This window comes from Lynx canadensis, chromosome A2, assembly GCF_007474595.2.
Source record: "Lynx canadensis isolate LIC74 chromosome A2, mLynCan4.pri.v2, whole genome shotgun sequence".
In the NCBI taxonomy this organism is placed as follows: Eukaryota; Metazoa; Chordata; class Mammalia; order Carnivora; family Felidae; genus Lynx; species Lynx canadensis.
The window spans coordinates 80,163,186-80,176,613 of NC_044304.2; the positions used below are offsets into that span (position 1 = coordinate 80,163,186).

General features: G+C 38.2%; 1 protein-coding gene across 1 annotated transcript in view; it reads left to right on the forward strand.

Annotated features, from left to right (window-relative positions):
- The window catches only part of RELN (reelin), a 532,864-nt gene that overhangs the window by 144,058 nt on the left and 375,378 nt on the right, over positions 1-13,428 (forward strand). The window contains 1 exon segment of the mRNA XM_030307797.1: positions 10,713-10,848. Within this exon segment, the coding sequence (XP_030163657.1) occupies positions 10,713-10,848 (136 nt within the window).

The window sequence follows — 13,428 nt, forward strand, 5'->3', positions numbered from 1 at the left end:
GTGAGGAAAGAGGAGGAGAGAGAGGTTTGAGAATCCTGTAGGTGGCTTATAGGGCTTGGAGTTATAGTCTGTAACAGTCTATAGTTTTGTTTTTTCTTAATTTTTTCTTATCTATTTATTCATTTGTTTGTTATAGTAAGGGCACTTAACATAAGATCTACTCTCAACAGTTGTTTTTTAATATTTACTTATTTTGAGAGAGAGAGGGAGAGAGAGCACAAGCAGGAGGAGGGGCAGAAAGAAAGGAGAGGAGAATCCCAAGCAGGCTCCCTGCTCTCAGATGGAGCTTGATATGGGACTTGGTCTCACCAACTGTGAGATCATGACCTGAGCCGAAATCAAGAGTTTGCTGCTCAGTAGAGTGAACAACCCAGGTGCCCCAGTTCTCAACAAATTTTTATATGCACAATATTGCTAACTATAACACAATATTGTATAGAAGAACTCTACAACTCATTCATCTTGCATAACTGAAACTTTATATCTGTTGAACAGCAACTCCTACAACTTAACAGTATAAAAACAAATACCTGATTAAAAAATGGACAAAGAACTTAAACAGACATTTCTCCAAAGATGTAAAAATAGCCAGTAGGTATATGAAAAGATGGTCAACATCACTAATCATAAGAGAAATCCAAATAAAAAATACAGTGAGATATCATCTCACAATTGTTGGGATTGCTATTATAAAAAAAGGTGTGTTGGCAAGGATGTGGGTAAATGGCAACTCCTATGAAGTATTGGTAGGAATACAGAAAGGTATAGGCACTATGGAAAACAATGAAGATTCCTCAAAAAATTAAAAATAGAAATAACATATGATCCAGCAATTCCACTTAGGGGTAGATATCCAGAAGAATTGAAATCAGAATCTTGAAGAAATATCTGTACTTTCATGTTCACTACAGCACTGTTCACAATAGCCAAGGTATGGAAACAACCTAAATGCCCATCAATGGATGAATGGGTAAAGAAAATATAGTATATACTTACTATGGAGTATTATTCAGCCTTTAAAAAGAAGGAAATCCTGCCATATGTGACAACATAGATGAACCTAACCAAGTGAAATAAACCAGTTACCGAAGGACAAATCCTGCATGATTCTGTTTATATGGGGTATCTAAAATAGTCAAATTCATAGAAGCAGAGAATAGAATGAATGTTGGTTGCCAGGGGCTGGAGGTGAAGGGAAAATGGAGAGTTGCTATTCAATGGGTATAATGTTTCAGTTATGCAGGATGTCTTGTTTTTTAATGTTTATTTCTGAGACAGAGAGACAGAGCATGAGCAGGGGAGGGGCAGAGAGAGAGGGAGACAGAATCGGAAGCAGGCTCCAGGCTCTGAGCTGTCAGCACAGAGCCCTACACGGGGCTTGAACTCACAGACTGTGAGATCATGATCTGAGCCGAAGTTGGACGCTTACGTGACTGAGCCACCCGGGCGCTCCAGATGTTTTGTTTTTTAAAGAAAGCCTTGCTGAGGCTCTTTTCAGCCTCCTTCATTGACTGGGGTTTATGTCTTTAAAGCCTCTTCCTTTCTGGATTTTTCTGGCCTGCAAATGTGTTAAATCTGACTTCTAGCCTGGAAGTTGTACTATGAATCCTACACACACCAGGACAATTCAGCGAAGCAGGCACCAGAGTGTGAGGCAAAATATAGTTCTGGACAGGTAGCCAGTGTGGTGCAGTTAGCTTGGAAAAGCTAGGGGCAGACAATATGCAGTGACTGTTAATGAGGGCGTGGGGTTGTATGCAGTGTTAGGAGGAAAGGTAGCAGAGGTATACTGTGAACCAGTGGATGGATCAGAGAACTTCGGTTAATGCCAACTTTTACATAGCTCGTTGGAAAGGTTGCTACTCTGTCAAATGCAGTGGCCACATAGACCTAAGTATAACTGCATGGCTTTGCCCTTTAGGGGAGCACTTTTGACCTAAAGATGTCTCACGTCATATTCAACTCAGAGATGTGTCTACCAAGAGGACAAAGAGTATCCAGTAACTATCTGATGAGAAATTAAGGTGTTTTGGGGGTGCCTGCATGGCTCAGTCGATTAAGTGTCCAGCTTTAGCTCAGATAATGATCTCACATTTCATAAGTTCTAGCCCTGTGTTGGGCTCAGTGCTGACAGCTCAGAGCCTAGAGCGTGCTTCAGATTCAGTGTCTGTCTCTTTGCCCCTCCCCTGCTCGTTCTCTCTCTCTCTCCCTCTCTTTCTCTCTCTCAAAAGTAAATAAATATTTAAAAAAATTTTTTAAAGAAATTAAGGTGTTTGGACAGGGGGTGGTGGAGGAGGAGGACCTGAGTTTGTACTTAGAGGAGGGAGTCCTCTTCCTGCTTACTCTCAGGTGGTTTGCTCTCCATCACTGGATTTGGACAGGATTTCTTTTGGATCAGGACAGGAGTCTGCCCCAGAAGTGAGGTACTCCCACTTAAGGATATAGGTAGGGAAGAAGCCAGTGCACAGTGTGAGATAAAAGATGTTTTCACTCTTATGTGGATCCTGAGAAACTTAACAGAAGACCATGGGGGAGGGGAAGGAAAAAAAAAGTTAGAGAGGGAGGGAGCCAAACCATAAGAGACTCTTAAAAACTGAGAATAAACTGAGGGTTGATGGGGGGTGGGAGGGAGGGGAGGGTGGGTGATGGGCATTGAGGAGGGCACCTGTTGGAATGAGCACTGGGTGTTGTATGGAAACCAATTTGACAATAAATTTATAATAAAAAATAAAAATAAAAAAAAGATGTGTTCAAGTGTCATTTACTAGTTCTGTTATCCTTACAAATCACTTAAGATCACTGGTTCTTGATAATTCTGTCTCTAAAATGGGAATGATAATATTTAGCATATATAGTGCTAACTATGTGCTGTGCACTCATTTAATCTTCACAGCCACCCTATTATTACCATCTCTATTTTCCTGGAGAGGAAACTGAGGAACAGAGTTTTTGAGTACCCTGCCCCAATTCCATAGCTCATTGGTAGTGGAGCAAGGATCTGAACCCAGGCAGACTGCCTCCAGGGTCTGTGCTGTCAACCTTTCCTGTCTACTGCCCCTCCAATAGTAGTAAGGTAATAATATGGGTAAAACACTGGGCACAGAGAAGGCATTTGGTAAATGGTAGTGCTGGGAGAGGAACAGAGAGGGAAGGCAGCAGCAGTAATTCTCATTTTTTTTTTTGTAATTGCAATGAGTGAGGAAAGAATCGGGTTGACATGGAATAAGATCTTTTTATACAGCTGACAAAAGGTGTGTGTAAATAGCATGAATCCTCATACATTTCTGACTTACGCTGATAGGTGTACAATTTCAGAATGATTTTAAAGGTTTTAGTGCTTTTTGCTTCTAGACTTAAATATGAGACCACACGCCTTTAAATCAATGTTTTAAAAATTAAACATACCCATGGGGCGCCTGGGTGGCGCAGTCGGTTAAGCGTCCGACTTCAGCCAGGTCACGATCTCGCGGTCCGTGAGTTCGAGCCCCGCGTCAGGCTCTGGGCTGATGGCTCAGAGCCTGGAGCCTGTTTCCGATTCTGTGTCTCCCTCTCTCTCTGCCCCTTCCCCGTTCATGCTCTGTCTCTCTCTGTCCCAAAAATAAATAAACGTTGAAAAGAAAAAAAAAATTAAAAAAAAAAAATTAAACATACCCAGTGTATATGTGTGAACATGTGTGCACAGACTAGTCATTATCTAGAAGCGCTATTTAAGAGCTATTCTTTTCATATCCATTTTCATCAGACTGGTGCTTCACAGATAAGGTGCAATAAGGATGTTTCCAGAAAGTTCTGTGATTACTTTTTACCATGTAAATTATATTACCATATAATATCATGTTTGGCTTTGTTGAAATATTTGAGTACATTGACCTAGCAAAGAAGGCAAATAATAGACAAGTCAAATTATGTAAGTAAACAGTTACTTGTATTTAAATCAAATGAAAAGATTTAAAAAATGACTAAAAGGAACTCTATAATTCATTTTCTCTATTCACTTACAATATAACACTAACTCTCCAAACTAGATTTGCAGAAGGGTCTATTTTTTTTATTACATGATGGAAGACTTTAGATACCCCTTTTAAGAAAAGAGCAAATGTGGGGTGCCTGGGTGGCGCAGTCGGTTAAGCGTCCGACTTCAGCCAGGTCACGGTCTCGCGGTCCGGGAGTTCGAGCCCCGCGTCAGGCTCTGGGCTGATGGCTCAGAGCCTGGAGCCTGTTTCCGATTCTGTGTCTCCCTCTCTCTCTGCCCCTCCCCCGTTCATGCTCTGTCTCTCTCTGTCCCAAAAATAAATAAATGTTGAAAAAAAAAAAAAAGAGCAAATGATAAAAAATAAAAGCAAATAGTAATCACCTTAAATATTTGTCTTATCTTCCACTTCTTATGTAGACATGTTAATAAATTACTAAAACTCCCTGTTAAAACATTCTACCATATTTTCTGGAAGTGTTTGAAATGATAAAATAATATTTATTTTAAGTTTTCATCATTTTATGTATAAAAGTTACATTTTCCACAAACAAAGATCTATAATATTAATGTACTTGCCCTTTCTTTGGAAATATCTCATCCACAGATATCTCAGTTCTGGAAAACCATGAAAAATAAACCAGGATATGTTTCTACCCACTTTAGCACTAACCATGGCAAATTACAAACTAAACAGATTTGAGTGATCCACATCTTTAATCTATAAAATACAGAATAAACCCAAAAAGAATGTGTCATTTTCCTACTACATTGGTTATTTGGGGTAATAAAGTCTTCAGTGTGTTTCCTGGAAGTGAATAGCCTACATTTTTATGAGAATCTGTACATTTTATTTTAGAGATGGGGAGATTATAGAAATTTTAGTTACAGTTCTGAAGATCCAAGGTGTGCACATTAAAAGCATAGAAAAGTATTCCTGTGGGAAAATGGAGTTCATACAAGGTTTAGTCACAAACTTAAAATAACTGAAGACTTGTCAAGGAAAATGACATCCCAGAAGGCAAAGTAATGTGTATCACTGTCTTAAAAGGAATCATGGAAGCAACTTTAGAACAATTAAAGACACCGTGAGCCTAATCTTGCAGAAGTATAATGTGGATAAAGGAAGCTGTGGTACAGATTTGTATCCTTCAACCACAACTTCAATTAAGACAAATATTAAGATATTTTTAAACTAGATATTCAGTGGTGTGAATGACTTAATGAATTTAAAACACCCATACTATGTCAAAGAGTTATATTGACTGTTTCTTAATATAGAAATTACAGCTAGATTGGGAATATTCTATATTGTTCAAGTGTATATACACAGTATTCAAAAGGAAAATGTGTTCATAACATGGATGCTTTAAAATTTTTCTAGACAAGTTACCCATCTTGTAGAACTTCAGAGTTTGAAATTATGCTTTACTTTCTTTGCCCAAAGATAGATCAGGAGAGCCATACTTCTTGAAGTGCTGATTTTCTCTCATAGTCCATAGTATACTTGGAAAATTACAGCTTTTTATCTCTGAGGAAGAAGTTCCCCATGAACATTTTTTGGATAAGAGTTTACACATAACCACAACAATGAACATAAAATCTTTAGTATTGCTACAGTACACACATACACATTTAATAAGTATATATCTCCCTGAGATACATGTAATTAATTTCTATTATAGATCCTGTTTTTCCTTTTTCAAGTCATATTAAAAACTCAGTATGTATCCCATTATCCAGCATGCAGCAGGGAAAGCACATCGTAAATTTAAATTCATTATCAAATTCAAATTATAGTTATCCCAAGAATAGGTTCCCAAATCACATACATTAATTAGATGGCATATGTCTTTCATGACACAAGCCATTAAGAAGATCACTGTGGCGGATGCAGTAAATTGTGTTTCATAGATCCCTGGAAGCTGAGTCTGACTGCTCATTCTCCTGGTTCTCATTTTATATTTACACGGCTGCTCATTGTGTCTGCCTTTGTGAGATGTCCTCCCATCTTTCTTCTGGTTATTTAGATTGTACTCAGAGAGCCATGGAACTGGAGGGGTTCTTAGTGATCATGGACCAGCAGTTTACAGATGTCAGAACTGAAGCTTGAGAAGGGGTTCCCTGACAAGGTCATGCAGCAGTGCATGGCAGAGTGAGGGGAGAGTCTCTTGGTTATTCCCTGCTGCCTCGTGTAAATAAAAACAGATGTGGGAAATCTTGGCTTTTCTCTCAAGACTCAGCTCCAGCCTCCCTCTTTAATATCTGACTGGATAGCAGGGGCACTGGTTTGGATTCAGGCTATCCTATCCACTTTCTCTTTGAGCACGAGCAAGTTCCTTTATCTCCATTGTCTCAGGGTCCTAATAGGTAAAGAGAAGATAACACACCTACTTCATAGGGTTGAAGAGCCTCAGATAAGTTCATATTCATGAAACACAAAAGCAGCAGGCCATAGTAAGTGCTTAATAAGAATTATTATAATCATTATTATAATTGTCTTTATTAATCACTCTTCTCCTATTTTGTAATTTTCACAAATACCACTCATTCAGCACTTATTTTCCAGATGTTTTATTTACAATGTCAGTTTGCTCCAGTTTTCTTTTTCCAGCTCAAGTCATTTCAAGATAGGGATTATGTCCTACATGTTTTCTAGGTACCTCCACAGAGCCTAACAGAGTGTTTAATCCAAAACAGATATACTGTATACTGTAAATACTATTTTTTTCTGCTGGTTGATATTAAGATGTTTTCTAATCGTTGTAACTCTGCCAACCCTTACATATTTTCAAAGAAAATGCCAATTAAAATGTGGTAACCCAAATGTCCATCCACAGATGAATGGGTAAAGAAGATGTGGTGTGTGTGTGTACATATACACACAATACACTCACACACACACACACAAAGTAGAATGTTAGCCATAAAAGAAAGGAGATCTTGCCATTTGCAACAACATAGGTGGACTTAGAGGTTATAATGCTAAGTGAAATAAGTCCGACAGAGAAAGACAAATACCATATGGTTCCACTCTTATGTGGAATTTAAGAAATAAAACAAATGGATAAACAAAGAGAAAAAGAGATAAAAAACATAGACTCTTACATACAAAAGACAAACTGATGGTTGCCAGAGGGGAGGTGGAGGGGGGTAGGTGAAACATAAAAGGGGATTAAAAGTACACTTACGATGAGCATGGAGTAATGTACAGAATTATTGAATCATTATATTGTACACCTGAAACTAACATTGTATGTTAATTATACTCCAATTAAAAAGTAAAACTAAATAAAATATGGTAACAGTATAATATGCTAGTGCTCTTTATTAAAAAAGTAAAGAGCACAGCACACTCATAGTATGTGAAGATACATAAAAAGGCCCCAGAATACATGTTTGGGTGGTTCTAACAGTAGTGGGTAAAGGATGGGATATTTTGCTTTATTCTCAGGGCCGTTGTGCCAGTCACTGCTGGATACTTCCAAACTGTATATTGGTACCATGTCCATATTATTCTAAGCCCTGAGGCCTGGACTACATTTTACTAAGACACATTTTCAACATTTTCTTGGCTACACATTGGAATTGCTTGGTGAGCTTCTGAAACTCCTAAAACCCAGGCTTTATCCCAAACCAGTTGACTCAGAATCTCTAGGAACCAGAATTTATTCCATCGCTTCAGATGGTGCCACTGTGCAGCCATGTTGGGGAACTGCTGTGCCCGACTGTTGGATTGCAAGAATGTTGTTCTGTGGCGTATTTACTCAGAGCAGGGGACGATGTAACAACAGCAATATAGCTACTTTTACAAGTTGTCATGTAGTAATATGCAGTCTAGGCATTGACTCACTTTCTAGGAGGGGTTTTGAAGAATGGGGAGATTTTGAATATGAATCCTGTTACCAAGGCTGTGAAACCCTGAGACCTTATTTTGTTTGATTCATTTCCCTTCCCACATGACTGTGGCTGGAACTTTTGTTTTCCTTTTTGGTCAGGCTGACTCCTGCAGCTGTGTCATTTTCCACACACACAGAATTTCTGCTTTATGCCCAACCAGAGTGGAGTGGCAGTTCCTGAGTCATGGCCGCTGAGTCTCCTGAGGCACTCTGTGATTTCCCTGGGAAGTCTCTTATCCTCCCTAACCTTGTGGTTTCTGACTTGATGAATTTTGCCTCAAGACGTAGCTTGAAAAAATAAAAACTTGAATGTGAAAAAGGGCATCACTAGAATATGTCAAAATATATAGACCTGTTTTTCTGTTGCTTTGTCCAATATGACCTATACTTCTATTTTAGAAGATTCTTTTTCACTAGGTAATATAACATATGAGATATAATTTCTGTTGTTTTTTAATTTTTTAAGTTAAGTCATTCTTGTATTTATTGAGAAAAATATTTATTGAATATCTGTGATGTATCAGGCATTGTGATACTTGCTTGGAATATAAAAATTAAAAATGTAGTTCCCCACAGACTCCTTGGAAAGGTGGTCAAGTGCTATGATGAGGAATGTATGAACTATTAGGATGACATGTAGGAAGGACACCTTCCTACATGGGGCACTGTATTGGATGCTTCCATGTGTATTGGATCATTTAATTCCCACAATAACTTTATGGTGGGGGGGACATGGTATTTCCATTTTATAGGCAAGAAAACTGGGTCTCAGAGTAAGTCATTCACCTAAGTTCACATACCCAGGAAATGAATTTTTACTTAATTGCTCCTTCCTGGAAATGTTTTTATTCATATTTTTATTAATGAACTTTGTTTTTAGAGCACATTTAGGTCACAGCAAAATTGAATGGAAAGTATAGGCATTTCCCATGTACCCCCACTACCCCCCCCAACTCTCTACTATTGGCTACATCCTGCACTACAGTGATACATTTGTTACAACAGATTAACCTACGCTGACACATCATTACCACTCAAAGTCCTATAGTTTACATTAGGATTCACTCTTAGTGTTGGACATTCTATGTGTTTTAGCAAATATATAATGACATGTATCCACTATTAAATGGAATAGTTTCACTGCCATAAAAATCCTTTATGTTCCACCTGTTAATATTTGCCTCCCTCCTAACCCCTGGAAACTAGTGATCTTTTTACTGTCTCCATAGTTTTGCCTTTGCCAGAGGGTCATATTGTTGGAATCATATAGTATGTATGTAGCCTTTCCAGATCGGCTTCTTTCATTTAGCAGACTGCATTTACTTATGCATGCCTTTTCATGGCTTGATAGCTCATCTCCTTTTAGCCCTGAATAATACTCTATTGTTTGGATGTACCACAATTTATTTTTCCATTCACTTACTGAAGGATATCTTGGTTGCTTTCAAGCTTTGACAATGATGAGTAAGACTGCTATATACATCCATGTGCAGGTTTTTTGTGTGGACAGAAATCTTTCATTTATCTGGGTAAATACCATGGAGCATGATTGCTGGATCATATGGTAAGAGTATGTTTATTTTTGTAAGAAAATGCCAAAGTGTCTTCCAGAGTGGCTGTACCGTTTTGCATTCTCACCAGCAGTGAATAAGAGTTCCTGTTGTTCCACATCCTCACCAGCATTTGGTGTTGTCAGTGTTTTGCACTGTGGCCATGTAATAGTGAATTGGCATTTCGTTGTTGTTTTACTTTGCCATGCTGTCGTAGCATAGAATGTTGAACATCTTTTCATGTATTTGCCATCTGTGTATCTTTTGGTGAGGTGTCTATTCGTGTCTTTTGCCTATTTTTAAAAAATTGAGTTTATTTTCTTATTATTGAGTTACTGGTTAATATTTTATATCTGAGGTAAACATAAAATAAATCATCTTATTAAAAAAAAAAAAGGATCCCCTGATAGTTCCGCTGGGAGCTGACCTGGTGCCCACAGCTCAGTCATGGTACTGTCATGTGGAATGTAAGCAGTTTTAGAGAATATCAATATAGGACAAGGCCACCTTGAAACTGATGGCTTGAGCCAAAACCCAGACCACTTTGTAATCATGTCTGAACACAGGCAAAATCAAGAACACGGTGCAAATCACAAAAATGACCATCTCTCTCTCTATGCTAATATGACTGTGCTGCTTTCTTATCAGTCACAACTTTGGCCTATGCCATTCCTCATATCTCCCAGATAAAAATTATTAAGATACTCAGTGATAAAATTGTCCCACTTTCTGATAACACCAAATCCAGAAGCAAACCTACCTAACCCTGTAACCTCCCCAGCAAGATTAGAGAATCCCAGGATGCAGGACTTTCAGTACTAAAATCAGGAAATTCCCAGAACAGATAGATCACCCTACTCTCTTAAATAACTTAACACAAGTACAAATATTTTAACAAGCCTTTGCTAACATCCTCTTACTGAGGTACTTCCCAGTTTCCAAGAATATTTGGTCTCATTTGCTGTAAACGCTTCCAATAAATCCAACCTCGTCATATTATAGGTGTGGTCCTGGTGGTCTTTGGTGATGGACTAAGACCAGTCCATAAAATCAAAGCAAAGAAAATACAATAGCAGTGAAATTAGTAGATTACTCCTTAACAAAAATGGTTTAAATGATGAATATCCTTCTAACAACAAAATGTGGAAAGTTGCAAAGCTTACAGGAAAGTCAAACAGCATGATGAATCTTAACATGAAAGAAAAAGGTCCAGAAAATCTTGTTAGTGCCATGGTAAGAAAGACTTTGTTTTATTTGTTTTTATGACAGCTTCCCTTCCTTTCTGTCTCTCAGGAATCATGTCTGACCACCAGTTTGGTAACCAGTTTATGTGCAGCGTGGTGGCGTCTCATGTGAGTCATCTGCCCACAACCAACCTCAGCTTCGTCTGGATTGCCCCACCTGCTGGCACTGGCTGCGTGAATTTCATGTAAGTACCCAAAGTGTCTCTGACTGTAGGGAAGGCAAATATACCTCTCATGGGATTACATATAGGGTAAGTATTTAAATGTAGTATTTCAACGAGGTTGACCTTAATTAAAGCCACTAATTTTGGTATCAAAAAGACTTCAAAACCATAAAAAAGGCAACTTTAGTAGTTTAATTTTGCATATTTCTTTATACTTTAAGAGTTCTAGATTGGATTTTAGCTGACAAAAGTATGGGGCACCTGGATGGCTCAGTTGGTTAAAGCATCCAACTTCAGCTCAGGTCATGATCTCATGGTTCGTGAGTTTGAGCCCTGTTATCGGTCTCTCTGCTGTCAGCACAGAGCCAGCTTCGAATCCATTGTTCCCCCCTCTCTCTCTGCCCCTACCTGGCTCATTCTCTTTCTGTCTGTCTCTCTAAATAGATAGATAGGTAGGTAGGTAGATAGATAGATAGATAGATAGATAGATAGATAGATACACAAGAAGATAAAAGTATGTGAAAAAGTCAAGGCAGTAGGGAAACAAAGTATAAAAACAAGTACAAAAAAATGCCATGAGGCTCCATGCATGTTTTGGAGGAAGATCACAAATTTAGCTTTCAGCTTTATGGTCATTAGTGCCAAGAGAGAAATGGGATCAGTTAGGTGAGGTGGTGGTGAGGAGTCAGGGAGTCTATAGAAACATAATGACTCTTTCATGTGCTTTCATTAAGAGGAAGCTGGGGAATGCAGTGAGCATTGTCCCAACAGCATCCTTAGATATTAACGCTGCACAATGGTTCAAATGCTGTGACTTGTGACATCTCTCCGTATAAACTATATCCCTAGCCCTGGCCCAGAATCACCGCTCCTTCTATTTCATAGTCTTCTCTCTTTTTTTATGCCCTATATTTTTTTTATTTCTAATGCATAATATACTTCATTTCTTTATTTATGTATGTTATTTATTGTCTGTCACTTCCTACTGAAATGGAAGTGCCTTGACAGCAAGAATTTTTTTTCTGTTTTGTTCACTGATTTGCCCCAACTGTCTAGAACAGTCACTGACACACAGTAAACACCCACAAAATATTTGTTTAGTGGATGTGTAGGCCAATGGAATACAGCCAAAGGCAGTTCATAAATAGCTATTCTATGGACAGTCAGGCAAAACAGAGCTCGAAGGCATCTTGAATGGTTTTCGATTCTGAACCTTCTGCTCAGATAACAAAATTCCATAAAACCTGCATACTCTAAAATTCACCACTACCTTTCCTTCCCCTTTAAAAACATACAGTTCAATCTCAAGGGTTCCTGTGGCTCCCACATCACTGATTATATACTTCCTGTCTATCCTCTGGGTTACCCATGCTGTAAGCATCAGATTAATCCTACCCAGCTGATTGGCATTTAATCCTATCATTTCTCCTTCAGAAAGTTTTTCATACTTGAGCCTTTTCCTTCCAGTACCTTTTGCTAAGATGATTACAGTAACTTCCTAAATGATCTGTTCACCTCCAGCCTATCTCCTCCAGTCAATCCTGCACATTGCTGTCTAGTTAGTCTTCCTAAGGCACAACCTTGGTCACTCAAAACTTGGATACTTAAACCTCCTTTCTGAAAACCAGCCCTTTGGCTTGGGTTTGAAGAGTCTCCCCAGTCTAGCTGCTTATCATCTTCTCTCTTATCTTCCACCAGACGCACTTTCTGATAGGGCACAACTCCCTAAACATTCCTTGCTTTCCTTTAGCCCAGAATGATTTTTTCTCTCCACTCCAGTTATTAAAATCCTACCCATTCTTCAAGATCTGTTTAAAATGCCAATGCTTCCCTAAAGCTTTCTAAGACATCAACAACAGAAGTGATGTGTACTGTTGCATTTTGCTTGTAACTCTATTATAATGCTGATTATATTTTACTATATACTTATTCGAGTTAATTTAATGCCTTTGTTATTAGATTAGATTGGACAGAGATACGTTTTTGTTTCTTTGTGATTGCTGCCACAGTTGGTACAACATCTCACATATAGAAATCACAGAAAATGGCCCTTGGGATAAATGATGCTCAGTGTTCTCTTTTCCTTTAGTCTAATAGTGATCTCTGACTCTTTTGGCACATCCATCTTATTCACGTTGGCGCTATGAAGGATAATCTAAATTCTTGCTATGCATAACTTCTTCATTTAAAACAAGAATTACTTTTTTGAAAGCTGGAACACAAAATAAACCTGTGTCAGCAGTATACAACTGCCTGTTTCCAAATAGATGTAGTTTTGAATTGAATCTGTTTAAAACTGATATTTGATGGCTTCTGGCCTCAGTTCCCAGGGCATCAAACTCTATTTTCTTCTGAGAAGTAATTTAGGTAGTTTAAGTCTTAATGTTTTCTTAGAAAAATAATTTAGTCAGAAGTAATATTTATTGACTGAGAAGATGTTCGTATACCCTCACCCATATTTTCCAATAAAATTTGTTGATCTCTTTCTGATTAGTTTATGAGAGAGTACAGGAAAACTGAAGATCGAACTTGGACCACTGAAGCAATTTATCTGAGATTTTTTTAAACTCAAGTTGCAATCTCTTACCTTTATTTCTTTCT